Source organism: Phaethon lepturus, unplaced genomic scaffold (genome assembly GCF_000687285.1).
Source record: "Phaethon lepturus isolate BGI_N335 unplaced genomic scaffold, ASM68728v1 scaffold39911, whole genome shotgun sequence".
NCBI classification, from domain to species: domain Eukaryota; kingdom Metazoa; phylum Chordata; class Aves; order Phaethontiformes; family Phaethontidae; genus Phaethon; species Phaethon lepturus.
This window is the reverse complement of record NW_010517731.1, coordinates 10,262-24,263: the sequence shown is the minus strand read 5'-3', so window position 1 is coordinate 24,263 and position 14,002 is coordinate 10,262. Positions and strand designations below refer to the sequence as shown.

Here is a 14,002-nt window from a genome sequence, read left to right as displayed (position 1 = left end):
CCTGCTGAGCTCGATGTCGGCGAACAAGCCGATCTTAATGATCTGCCAGAGAAGCCCAAGGACCAGGTGGGGTTTCCCTTCCCTCAAGTCCTCTGCGCCAATATTGACAACATGACACCCAATGGCGGACGCAGAATTCAACGCCAGGTTCAGGTTCTCCTGCAAACAGCACAGCCAAGTGAGACACAGCCGGAGGAGATGCTGCTTTGCCTTTCATCCAGTGCCAGCAGGGCAGAGATTTCCCCCTCGTCCTTGCTCCAACAGCAGCAGCTCAGAGGAAACGTTCCCGGTCGCTCTCCGGCTGAAGTTTTAACAGAGCTGTGAGTGGCAGCAGGCTGAATCAGTAAGAACTGAGCTAGGCACCAGGGTTTAATTTCAGCCTCTGGTATTTAGTTTCAGCCTCTAAGCTGGTTGCATCTAGTGGCATCAACAAGAATAAGGCTAGAGAAGCGTTAAGTTATACACACGTGCATGCACAGGCCTCCTCGCAAAAACAACCTGTCGTACTATGAAATGATTCATACATAGCCAACGCAATAACCATATTGTTTTAAAAAGATAGTGTTGTATATTATCACTGCAGCAATATCAGGTCGGCACAGCATTTCAGCCATTTTACGTATTTTGTCATTAAGTTAGCATTTTTGTCTTTTGAACTGTACCTGCAGCACTGTCAATTATGCACAGTACAAAACTGCTTTTAATAATTAAATGCAAGTTATAGAACTCGCTCCTTTCCAGAGTTCTACAATAATGCCTCGAGCCACCATGCTGTTTTCATTAATTCTATCTGAATAGGAATTTCAGCAAAAATACAGAAGTGTATTATACCTGAATTATGAATGGTGTGAGTTTCTTCTTGTTAATTGCTCTCTCATCAATTGTGTCCGGAACAGAAAGATTGATCATTTTGCTGGTAAGAGGAAAAACAATCATATTTGAACAACATTTACTATTTAGTATCAACAAAACTCAATGAACTTTTACAATACTCACCACAGCACATTTCCTTTTGCCTGTTTGGCTTTGTGTAATTTTTTTTTTTTTTAAGTCAAGGTTGTGTAAATCAGAAGTTAATATTTACGTTATCAAGACTGTATTTGTAACTAATAGCTAAGCCTGAAACCTTAAACATGTTACTGGCCACTACTGATCTCAGCTGCTGGAGCAAAAAGAGCATATGAATTATTCACAGTGCAGTTACTGAACTAGTGAAGACTCATTGCTCTGTTGACATCCACTGCAGATTCTAGTAAGACAGCATGCTTCCTCCTGTTGTAAAGGTGTACTACTACTGGCAAGAAAATACTGTCCCAAAAAAGCATAAACCCTTTGAGAGCTCAGTGGGGAGCACGTGAGCGCAATAAATTTTTAGTCAACAGAAAACATGGCAAGTTTTTACTTTATATTATGAACTACTTCCTACTCAGTTCAGTCTTCACCTGAAGGCCTGAATTACTTGAAAATGGGGAAATAAATAATAATTAAAATAATAATAGCAATAAATATAATAAAAATAGGTATAATAATAGAAATAAAATAATAAAAAAAATCACAAGCTAAAGGGAAAAAAAAGAAGAGAAAGGCAATGGGCAGCCCACTAAATATCTTGTGTGTATTGATACAGAGTAACTGAAATTACAGTCTGATCCAGTTCTCCACTATATTAATTCACTTACATTTAAAAAACAAACTAAAAACACAAACCCGAAAGAAACCCCATACGTAGAAGGCAGCTGGTGTTTAGCAGCCCTGGACGCCTTCTGTTTTCAGCATGCAGCAAAGTAAGTTACTTTACAAACTTAGTGTGGGTATTACCAAAAGCAGTAAGAAGATTCCCAGATAATTCATTTTTGGGTTAATTCATAAGGTCACTAACATTCCCACAGAGGTTACCATCTGTCTAAATATCCAAGAAAATGGGCTTTTTAACATATCTGCCCTCCTGCAAGGCACCTAGCATCAGGCTGAGTGTGCACCAGGACAACTTGTGCTCCCACAAGGCACCTTCAGCAAACTCAGTCTCAAGCCCAAACAAAAACACTCAACAAAAACACCAGCTCATGAGGTTGGCAAAGCCGAAGCATCACGCAATGACAATGAAAGCCTGGGGGACTGAGCCCCTTTTCATATGTGCAAAACATTATGCACACATACTAGTCACAAAACAGCCTAGAACAGGATGAAAACTCCCCTAACTACAGTTTTGGGAAATTACTTTTGGTGGTGTGTTTTGTTTTTTTTTTTAAATTCAGGAGTCATCACGACTTACCATAGCACAATCCCATCTCCCACAGCTTTGAACAGGTCATCTGTATTTGGGTTCATTGGAATAACGTGCCTACAGTCGGGATCATTCTCCAGGGCTTTGTTTATCCAGTTTACAAAGGCATATTTTTCTTCCTCTAAGATAACCAATTGTAAATTTAATACAGGCTTTTTCATAACATAGCAAAGATTTTTCCCGAAAGAATCAGTGTACAATAGCCCAGGGAAATAAAAGCCCCACTATCTTACCACAGTATTTTATTAGTCATACAAAGTTTAAAGAAATGTGACTTTCACTTCCAATTACCGGAATATTCCTGTTATTTACTCGTTATTCAACAACTTTATTATATTCAAGTACGACACAAAGACTTCATCAGCAAGCACAGTTAACAAAACAAATAAGCACACATTTAATTTATACACTGCTAATCTTGCATTCCCCTCTAATTCTGTCCTGCTCTCACCTTGATACGAGATCGTTCAGCTATCGGAGAACAAAAGCACATGGCAGGGCAGCAGAAACCTACTTTTTTTGGCATACAGCCTCCACTCACCCAGGAGAGGAGCAGAAAGGCAGAGCGATACCTGAGTAAGAGTGCTGCGTCCCCTCGCTGGAGAGCTCCGAGGTCCCCCCGATAGCACAGATTCCTTCTTTCCTGTTAATTGCTTTTCGGAATGTTTTAGCGATATCGCTGCTTTTCACCTCTTGGAAAATCTACAATTTAAAGTGCTCCGTTAGATAAGAAAACCTTGTCTTCATAAAATAAAAGGGCCATAGAAGAAGCTATTTCTCCGTGGCTTTAAAGCAAACTTTGTAGTAAAATCAGCAAACGTGAAGGGCCCAGCAAAAGTGTAGTGGTATTAAACTTAACGTGGATAGTGGGCAGTGTCATCCCACCCTCTCAAATACATATTGCAAATGCCTATTGAAACAGAAGCATTAGGTATGAAGTAACTCGCATTTACCTTTTCAAGTAGATTTCAACAGACCACGAGAAAGAAAAAAAAAAACAAAACCTTTGCAGTCTGAGAGCAGGTACACATGCAGCGGTTTCCACGGGACCAAAGTTGAGAAAGCTGTTGTGCAATTTTAACCTTTCTGCGTAAGCCAGATGCTCGTGTGACTGTGACTTTAGTTCACACAAATGACTTTGTCCACAACCCAAGAAACAATTCTCTTTAAGTGTACAACAGTCAAATCTGCAATAAAGTCTAACAACGAGTGCTCCAGATAAGGATTCCCTCTCCCCCAACAGCAGGCATGGGCTAACTGACAAAACACCCTCATGTTTGAGGACAGAAGAGATGCTTTAGCGCAGAAAGATTACATGTGCCATTTGCACAGGTTGTAGGTTACCATTAGGGGTCCTGAGGTCCCACAGAACTGAGCAACTATTAGAAAAAAACTACATTCAATGGCTTGAAAGCCTACTGTAACTCCCTCAAACTTAACCAAATTAGTTTCAACCACGCTGAAAACACAAATGAAATGTATGCAGGTTCTCTAACCACTACCCAGAAAAAGGCAAGGAAAGAGCATCGTAAAGCAGAACAACTAAGTGTTTCTCTTTTTAAGAGGAGGAGACTTGCTCACATGGCTGCAGAGGTGTCACCGCAAGGCCAGCCTGCTGGCTGTCACCTTACCTTCCCCATCCCTTAAACACAGGGAAGGTGGCAAGTCAAGCTGAGGATGCAGCGCAGTTAAACCAGCTGCTGATAGCATGTAAAGGTTTTGCTCACCCCAGTGATCGGACAGAGCTGAGTGAAGACTCAAGAGCCCAAAAGTTTTGGGTTTTCTTGTTGGTTCACTGGTTGGTTTTAAACATAAGGATTTTGATATAGAGTTATTTATTTTAAAATTTGCTGGACTAATTACTGGTATTGCATACTTTCTTTGAAAATACATGCTTTAATGCTGAGGTACCATTAAGTCACTTGGACTCAAACTCAAGTCATTTCATGTCATCCTCTGTACCATAAATCTCAGCAAAAGTGCTTAGAGTTAGAAAACAGCAACAGTTCTGTTTGTAAAAATCCTACAACTAACCATTGCTCCTACTGTATAGCTTAGTTGCTCGTAAGACATTTCATGTTTACTCGATCATTGGTATCATTCAAATGTGAACAGAAGAGATTTATTTCTTCCTTCCTAATGCAAAGGTAGTTATGGACCAGCTCAAACTAACAGCTGAAACATGCACCCAGCATGCAAGTGTTCACAAACTGCAAACAAACTCCAACTTACTAGTTGACTCCGAACTCGAAAGTTCAGAGGGTCTGAAAACAATTAAGGAACAGAAGGTGAAGATAAATTGAAGATAAATTAAGAAATACTCAGAAAAGGTTGACATGAAAGCAGCTCCCTCAATTGACTGAATGCTGAAAGTATGTACAGTACGAGTTTAAAAAGGATGAAGCAACGGATATTGAACCAGTATCTCAGAAGATATGTTGTGCTTTTGTAAAAATAAAAAAATTAGAAATTCAGACCTTTTTCCTACAGAAAAGGGCTGAATATTAGACCCATCCTCCAGCTTCTCTCATCTCATTACTCCTGTTCTTCCCTTTTAAGGCAACAAATGGATCTGAATTTTCCTAGATCCGCATCTAGGACTAATCTCCAAGTGTGTCTTGAAATGCCCTCTAAAATCTTTAGCAAATACTTGTAGTCCCATTAAATTGAGAAAGGAAATTATACTGCTTCTCTGGGAAAACAAGCATTCATCTATGTGCCTGGAAAAACTGAGTAGCTTCCAGTCAATACTGTAAGCTTGGAGAACTGGAAGTCTTTTTTCCAGTTGTCACCTCATGTGGAAATGGTCTTTCGGCCTCTAACAAAGTTTTCATATAGGAAAAGCATGTAGATTCTTTTTATTCTTGTTTAAAAACCAACATATTTTCCTTCTGTCCAAATCTAAAGGCTGGCAGTGACAGCACAAAATCCTGGTCATATGCAGAGATCTGTACAAAGAACTGATTTTTATATGGCAAGTCCTCAAAAGGGATCAGTTTGTAGAAAGAAAACTAGGATTAGAGTAAGTGGCCGAGAAGCCAGGTTCAACCTCTTCTACCCCCTTCCTTAGCTTTGTCTAAAAGGAGTCCCCCAGGCAGTTGGAAACTCAGAAATACCACTTACATAGACAAACTCTTCAAAACTAATCTTCCCATCTTTATTCTTGTCACTGTCGATCATGAGCTTCTGGATGATCTCTCTCACTTTGTACCCAGGGAGAGGCAGGTTGGCTTCCTTGAAGAGCTCATGCAACTCGTAGTCACAGATGAACCCATTGCTGTTGAGGTCTGAAGAAGAGAAGGGGCAGGAGAAGGTTTTAGGAATGTGCCAGTAGCCGGACAGGGCCAGCCACAGACAGCGGGGCAGAAACACAGCCCCCATCCTCAAAAGTGCTTTACGGAGAGCAACCTGCGCACTGAGGACATCTACAACACATGGAGATAAGAATGAATCTCCTAGCGTGGCCCATCACAGCATACCTGTTTTGGGACCACATTGGGCAAAGCATTCATCTTTGCTGAAAGCAAGATCCATGCAGAACACAGACACACTGCAGGATGCCCACACCAAAAATACCAAGCCCAAGTTGTACGCTATTCAATGGGCGCCACCAAGAATACACCAGGAATCAGAGGCACGCAGTAAATACACACGGTGCATCCTCAGAGAGGGTCCCAGCACAAGCCATGAGATCTCTCCGACTTTGGGCAATGGCAGCTTCGAAGCAGAGCTGACCAGGATGGCTCTCGGCACACGTAACCAAGTCTGGTGTAAAAGTTTCACAGCAGAGCATCTTCATTTTCATAAATGATCTCGAGTGTTTCTTTTTACATCTAACTGCAGCTGGCTTCAAGTGTTAAAAAACAGACGGTAATGAAACACAGCATTTCTTACTTTCTGAACTGAAAACACTAAGTCAGCTCTGCATTTACAGTTTTTAATCATGTGATAATGATGTTATCCATTTATCGCTGACAGAAAATTGCAGCCAGATATTCTAATGCTGCCCAAGAATGCTCTGCAAGGACATTTGCTTTGACAGTCAAACCACCAAGCCACAGCAGCGCGAGATGTTATCACCTACTAGATTTGGGAAGAAAGAAAACAAGTATCTAGTGTGAATCTGGACCTTTTCACATCAACAAAACCCAACTCCTTTGGGGACGCCATCACATCTATTGACTGCACAGGGCAAAACCCGCAGTCTTAGCCTTTCTTCAGGCAAGTGAGGTTTTGCTGCCAGCATGGACAGGCACAGGTTGGGTGCCTCCTGCCTCAGGCTAACCAGATGTGTGGTTCACAGCACAACTGGTGCCCAGGCTTCGGCAGAGTCGGGTCCATGAGCAGCCAGAGCATCTGAGGCAGTCAGACAGCCCAGATTCACACCCCAAGACATAAGCATGACCTTCCTGCATGTTCAGAGACACAGGTATTCAGGGCATGTTGTGCTGTTACCGGCTCCGTAATGATGTTAAAACCCCTTTGCTGTAGGCAAGTGGTACAGACAGCCCAGGGGAGTTAATTCAGTGCCTGAGCTGCCCTCTCCACCCCAGGGCTAGGGCTGTGGGGAGATACCAACCCTGGATTACTGGTGCCGGTGGGGAATACCTGGATGGGCTGAGGAGGTGGAGATTTGGCAGTCTCCGACGACCATCATTCAACCACAGGCTCTGCAAAGTTGACAAACCGCCTGTACTGAAGACATCAGCCAAGCCCTTCAAGGCTAAACGAGAGCAGTCTCCACATCTTACGCAGCTATGTTACCTTCTCCCCCACCTCCAGAGCTCCTGGCTCTGTGACAGTGCACTGCTGAGTGCAGCTCGCCACCACCAGCTGCCAAAACCACACCATGCCGCAAGGCACCCGGCCCCGCTCAGCTTTGCCCAGCCACTGTTCTGCCCATATCCCCCACGGGAAGATTTTTCTGCTATTTATAAGGCAGCACCTCCCCCTAAGGCCGTAGAGTCAAATTCCACTCGAGCAACAGCTTCTGCTGCCCAAACACCCTTGCAGACTGCTGGCTGCTGCCAGCTCCCCAGGCTGCATGATGGAAGAGCTGCACCAGCCCCAGTATCTGGTTTTGTTCAAGAGGGAATCCCACACCACAGCCACTGGGCTCAGTATTTATGCTTAAAGGCAGATACTTTCAAGAATAAAAGATAACAATCAGGATCGCTCTAAAGTCCTTTTTTTCTTAGCAAATTTTGAAAGTCAATTTACTTTTAATGAGGTGTCAGTGGTGGGTTTTAGGTTTTATTTCACAGCAGTGTTCCAGCAAACAGCATGTTCTCACCACAACTCCAAACTTCCTCATTTTGCAGATCCATAGGGGATTTTAAAATTGTTTTTGTAAGTTAGCAAGAAAGTGAAATTCAAATGCTTAGTGGCAAACATCCAAAGTAACACAGAGCAAACCTGTACTCCCTCCTACACATCAGTCCCTAGGTCTAAAACTAAAGATGAGCATCAATTCCAGTGGATTAATAAATACATTAAACTACTTCACGAAATGTCAGTGTTTACAATAATGCTGATGAAATAAAGTGGTTTGGGCCAATGATTAATGACAGCAACAGACTGCTGTCTGGCCTTCAATTTTAGCATTTTATTCCAAAAAAATATAAGCTTACAAAGGCAAGCTTTATTAAACAGTCCAGCCTGAGATGTCATCAGCAAACTATTTCCCCTCTAGATAAATCACAGCTTCTTCTATTACAGTTTTCTTATTACTAAATCTAACTCCACAATATGCATCTTTTCCCTGCCTCAGAGCCAGTGGAGAAAATCAGACAAGAAGGGATTTGCTAACCTCCAGGGCCTATGGACCTAAAACAAAACACTGCTTTCACCCTCAGCATGTCTACAGCCAACACCCATTGCTTTAGCCTGTGCTTGACTGAACCAACCGAAATCCTTTGCCATGCTGCCAAATTAAGCAGGTAAATCCAGAAACACCTGTTCATCACTTCTTCCAATCAATCCACCACCTAAAAAACGAAGTTTTACATCTACCCAAATGTTAGTAGGCAAAGGACAGAGAAAAGTAAGACTTCAAAACACATCTTGTATCCTTGATAGGATCACAGGTGTGTTTTTGATTCAGATTTGGTAACCGTTTTTCTCTTGACATGTCCAGCTTAAGCGTTCACAAGCATTTCTGAACAATCTTGTATGTGCGATGCCTAATTCAGAAGTGAAAGGGAACAGCAAAATATATGGTATTTCATGAGGCAAAAGGCTGTTCGGTGAGCCAGCAGGGAACCGAGCCCCGAAGTCCCCATTCAAAGCCCTCCATCCCCCATACATTGAAGGGATGCACGGGTGAAAGGATGCTTAAACCTGTTTAGAGCTCAGTTCTGCACTGGAAGCCCTGCATGTCCATTAAGGATACAATCTAGTTCAAGAAATTGACCTACATCCTTGCATTTATATTGGTTTGCCTGCAGAACAGAAACAGCAACTTAAAAACACTGATTGAAATGCAACTGAGGAGTTAGCCCAGGCCATTGTCTGGTCCACCCACACTTGCTTAGAAGACCGCAATCTCAGCCTGAAAGTATCAAACCTGTCTGCAGGGCAAATATCAGGAATTTACTGCAGTCTGGATCAACATTTGTGCATTTTGAGGGTTTCATTCACCCCTGCAAAGTAGCATCTTCCCAGTCCTCTGCGTGTGCCTAGTTCAAAGAAGAGTTACCTCTGAGACTTATCCTTGCTTACTGAAAAAAAAAAGAAAAAAAATCAGCAGCTCTGCCACACGAAGAGCCATCTGAAACGCACTCTCACATGTGAGCGCATGTGACTCAGGAGCATGGCACCAGGAAAGATGCTGCCCATCAGGAGGGGCTGCACACCAGCAGCTCTCAGCACCTGCACTGGGCTCAGGCTGACAGCACGTAATCAAGTGTGACACACACTGTTGAGAAATGTGCCTTAACTCACTCAAAACCTTTGGGTTTCAGGACCTAAGTTCTTCCAACTCTTAATGATGTCCCAAACATCCACCTGTAAGAGTTACTCTTCCATAGTAACCTGGAAAAAAAGTTAATCACTGATTTACTTCATAGATTAAAAGGGCACCTATGTCCCAGACACTTTGGGAGTAGGATTTATGAGCAAGACAGGTCTGTTAGTTCAACTGTATGACCCCACACCAAGTCAATGGTTTTGCAGTAAAGATGCTTTCATTTCAAGTTTTAGCTTCTTGGCCACAGAAGGGCAAATTTAAGTGTTAAAGCCTGGTGGATGTGCTAGCCCATGGTTTTGGCTTGGTAGCAAAGTCAAGTAACCTTAACTAGTGATTGACAATGTGGCGGAATATGGATCCATTCTTCTCTTAACATGACAAAAAGCCGTTAGCCATGTAAACATGACAAATAGGCCTAAGACCCCTATCCCACAGGGCAGCTGCTTCTCTTCCCGCTATCTCTGTTCCCCTTCTGGCATCACAGTCAAACATACAAAGTAGCAGCATTTAAAGAAAAAAAAAAAAGTCGTCACCTTTGCAGCACCAGCAAGTTCTGGAATTATTTCCAGCGTTACTGCAGGCCCACCATATGGTGCCTGGCTGGATGTCCTGCAACACGGCCAGACTTCAGACGGAAGGTGGTCTAAAATCCCTCTCTAACAAAACCTGAAATGGTATTCAACAGCTTGAAGAGGCTGTCAAAATAGAAGCTATCCCAAATGAAATCCTTCGGCGTATGGCCCAGAATTACTAATGGAAGAAAGCAAAATTGTTTTAACAGACAAGCTACAGCCTGGATTCATTATAATATGCCTGATGGAAAGGAAACTACAGCACATCTGAAGTTTCCTATTTCTACTGCAAGACGCATGCACGCCAGCATCCTAAACCCGGGAAAGGTCACCGCAGCGACGCACAGCACCATCTCTGCCCGTACGCAAGTGGCGCAGCAAAGCCGCCATAAACAAAACCCAAAAGCTGTTTCAAGCTCTGGCTCAGCTTCCTCCCGACAAGTACTTAAAATAGCTTAAATAACAGGATGCAAGAGGGGAAAGTAACCCACATGTTTCCTTTTAAGGATATATTCTCAGCAGGACACACTCTAGCAGGATCACAGATCCCTATTTGCCTTCAGCTAACATTTCGGAGCATTGTTTCACCACCTTGCAGCAGCGAACAAAGTGTTCGGCTGGGTTACAATTTTTAAGTACTTTGTGTTTCCAGAAAAAGATGCTTATCTCTGCTATTAGAAGCAGGGAGAAGGAAGACAAATAAACACAGCAAGCCTGCAGATTTTGTTCTGCCTCCGCTATGAAGTGCCACTGTTTGGCCAAATACATAACATACACACCTGTCCTACATAACAAATTCAGAGATCAGCTGAAATTTGGAGCAACCTGCTCTTCTCCCACTAACCTGCGGGTCATTCAGAGCCTCGACAGTTCTCATGCCCCACTTAATTACTTTTTTCAGGTGTTAAAATGCTTTTTCCCCCACTGCCCTTTGGGAATCACTTGGATCACTTCCAATAAAAATACCTGGTTGTAAGATGCTGGGAACTGCTTGTCTGAGCTGTAACTGACTTTAGTGCTTACCTTAAAACACAGTTTCTCACCCATGGATTGCTTCTAGCAGGCAGTAGGTAGTCTATGGGACTCTTGCCTTTTGCTGGCTAGGACAGAACAGCGCACCAGCTGCATGGGAGAGAGGGGATACCTTCAAGTGGCATGGAAGGCAAGTGGTGACAGTGTACATAGTAACACACCTCACTGCCTTCCAGCATCACCAGATGTCTTGATCCAGTCCAGCTGCATACAGAAAAGCTGGTCAAACACACACCTTTAAAGTCCTATCAACCCACACATCCAGAGCAGCAACTTGCCCCATGCTAGAGTTAAAGCAGGTCTCCAGGAAGCCCATGCAACCACCCACATGAGCAGGGCATGTCTTGGTGAGAAGAAACTACCCCATGAGATGCTTCTTCCTCCCCATATCTCCTTTTTGACCCATCTTAGAGGCCAACCAGCTGAGCTTTGCTAAAACAATGCTTCTCAGCTGCATTCCAAGTCTTCCAGGTATCTGGGAGATGGAAGAAAAGTTTCATTTTAAATAGCCTTGATCTTCATGTTCACTAGAGATGGCATTAGAAGTTCCCAGTGAAAGTCAGTCACCCAATATAGTGACCAGTTCTATATTCCAGGGTAAATGGCTCCTTCAGCCAAGAATAAAAGGGCTGAGAGCACTAAAGACACTCCTGACAAGCGTGTCCCACAGTAATGCTTGCGGGCTGCACCATGCCTAAAGCACACAAAACAGAAAGCAGCTTAAAAGAACTATCAGATCCCATCTTGCTTGTGGGTATGTCCAGGCTAATTATCACATTTCTCAATAATACCTAAGTTTTGACACTGCTTTTATAATTTAAAGCCAAACAGGGACCCATCTCCTAAAGCAGGGTGAGCTGGTTTCCTAGAACAAGCCAGGATTTGACTTGGGTTTCTCCATGCTTCCAGTGCAAAGGCAGCCAGCCAACCTAATCTCGATAATTTCCCCACACACTGACAAAAAGCCACCACATTCCAGCCAGGTTAATCATTTTAAATTTATCCAAGGACAGAACAGGCTGCCTGCATCCCAGCCTTATTAAGGTCTGCACTCAGAGGCATATTAGGCAGCGAGAATCACGACGGTCACTTGTTTCCCTCTGCGGCACCTCGCTTTCACCTGCTGGAAAAATCTCAGAGAAGAGCAAGACAGGAGAGGGAACTGCCTAAAATGCAACAAGTCCCAACAGGGAACACTGCTCCATGACAATCAGTTGTCTTTGAAATTCGTATTTCTCTCTGCAGATTGCAAATTCAGAGTAAGTGAGAGTTTTAAGAGCCACCCTGCTCTAGAGGGCAGTCTACATGATACAGAGGCGAGGCAACTACTGATCTGTGTTTATAACTGGTGCTCGAGCAATGCCAGTGTCCCGTCAGGAGAACGAAACGCTGGCTCCGATCACTTGTGCAACTCCCTCCCAGCGGGTACCAGTCCCGGGTGCGGTTCCCCAGCTGTGCACGCTGAGCTCAGCACACTGCTGCAGTCCAGCTCCCATCCCGCCCCGGCACTTCTCGCATCCTCCTGTAAGCCTTATCAGGAAATTAAACACAATTTTCTCCATGATGGCAGTTTTCTGCCCGTTTCAGCTTCCCGAAGCAGCCTGCCAGAGGCTTCTGGAAATGCCCGCACAAAGGGAAAGCTGGAAGGCAGGCAGAGCAGCTTGGGCTGTGCAACCCCTCCAGCATCACAGGCGGTCGGGGAGGGAGGGGAGAACCAGGGAAGAAATCGAGCCACCAGAGGGCAATGCACATGCACTGCAGCCGCAAAGCATTTTATGATCACCGCAAGTTGCTCCCTAATGGCCAGGTAAACACACTTGAATTAGGTTTTGCCTCCAAGCTCACTAAACGTCGTGCCTCAGATGCACCTGCACAAAACAGGAACGTAGCACCTACATTTACCATCTGCACAGCTCAGCCCATCTGCCAAAACCAACGCCATCCGAACCAAGCACTGTGCAAGGCCTGAAGCGCTGCCTGGGCCAAAGAAATGCAATACCCGTTTGGATATTTCTTCTGCCATCAAGAACCAACAAAGCCCACGCTGGAGCAACAGGGCAAAGCTGTCTGCCAGCGCTCGCTGACAGCCAAACTTCCCACGTCCCTTCCTTTGTGCTCCTTGGATAGAAGTGACAAGCCAGAAGCAACAATGCTGCCAAGGGACTCCTTGGCACAGAGAAGATCATGAGAACAGCAAACTGCCCACGTCCTGCTGGCACTGCTGCTCACAGGGTGGGATAAATCCATTTCAAATGTACAGCAGACAGGAGCAAGGTGCCCTCCTCACTGCGACTTACCAACTTTGGCAAAGGCCTCCTTGAGTTCCTCCAGCTCATCTTTGGAGATTTGCATGGTGTTGGCCATCTCATTAATTTAGGGAGTACCTAAAGAGAGAAAAAGGACACTACGTGAAACCAGGCTGTATTCAAATGCATGCAGTTTTGAACAGCAGTATAGCAACAATCAGTACCAAGGTCACCACAGTTCTCAAAGCCATGTTTATCTTTCCACTAAGAAAACAGAAGTGTGAAACTCGGAAGATGGGAAATGCACTCCTTAACAAGTCAAAAATCCCATTAGTCTTGTTAATATTTAGCTCTGTGCATTTATTTTATGGGCTATGCTGTTCTGCACATATTGAGGTACCTGCTACCGGCGTGTTCTGTAGGTCTGAAAAGCTCACATCTCCAGGGATTTTCCACAACTTTGAACAAAATCAGAATCCAGAGTTAAAATATTAATGCAAGATATTCTGAACGCTCTGCCTGCCTGTCCCCCGAGACCACACAGCTACCAAACCCAAACAGAGATTCTGAGCAGTGCCTGAAAAAGGTCTTTTTGCACAAAGTAGTATACCTGATAGTTTGCAAAAAGGAAAGCATCTGCTTTTCTTCACGAAAACTGTCTGAATAAACTCCTGCCTGTCTCCCCAGAGTCAACCTCTCAATAAACCATGTAAGGAACAGGCTGTTTGCACTGCCACTGACCCCTCCACCCTCCTGAGCAAGGCACGGCAGGAGCGCTGCAAGCAAGCGCGGAACAGCAGTCATCAGCCACGCTCAAACCCCGAGTATACAGAAACTCCGCTTTGATCAGATCTGCTTGGTGTTTAAGAAATGGAGAGGATGGAGCGTACAGTTCCTACAC

At 44.1% G+C, this 14,002-nt stretch overlaps 1 protein-coding gene across 2 annotated transcripts in view; it reads right to left on the bottom strand.

The window, feature by feature from the left end:
- Nucleotides 1-13,241, bottom strand: part of PLS3 (plastin 3) — a 22,380-nt gene extending 9,139 nt beyond the window's left edge. For both annotated transcript variants that reach the window (XM_010296477.1, XM_010296478.1), the window contains exons 1-6: nucleotides 13,153-13,241; nucleotides 5,408-5,571; nucleotides 2,857-2,986; nucleotides 2,273-2,405; nucleotides 832-913; nucleotides 1-159 (exon numbers count right to left, since the gene is read on the bottom strand). The exon at nucleotides 1-159 is cut by the window's left edge and continues 4 nt beyond it. In XM_010296477.1, the coding sequence (XP_010294779.1) occupies nucleotides 1-159; nucleotides 832-913; nucleotides 2,273-2,405; nucleotides 2,857-2,986; nucleotides 5,408-5,571; nucleotides 13,153-13,219 (735 nt within the window). In that variant the 5' untranslated portion in view covers nucleotides 13,220-13,241. The remainder of the gene's footprint in view (nucleotides 160-831; nucleotides 914-2,272; nucleotides 2,406-2,856; nucleotides 2,987-5,407; nucleotides 5,572-13,152) is intronic.
- Nucleotides 13,242-14,002: the final 761 nt, after the last annotated feature.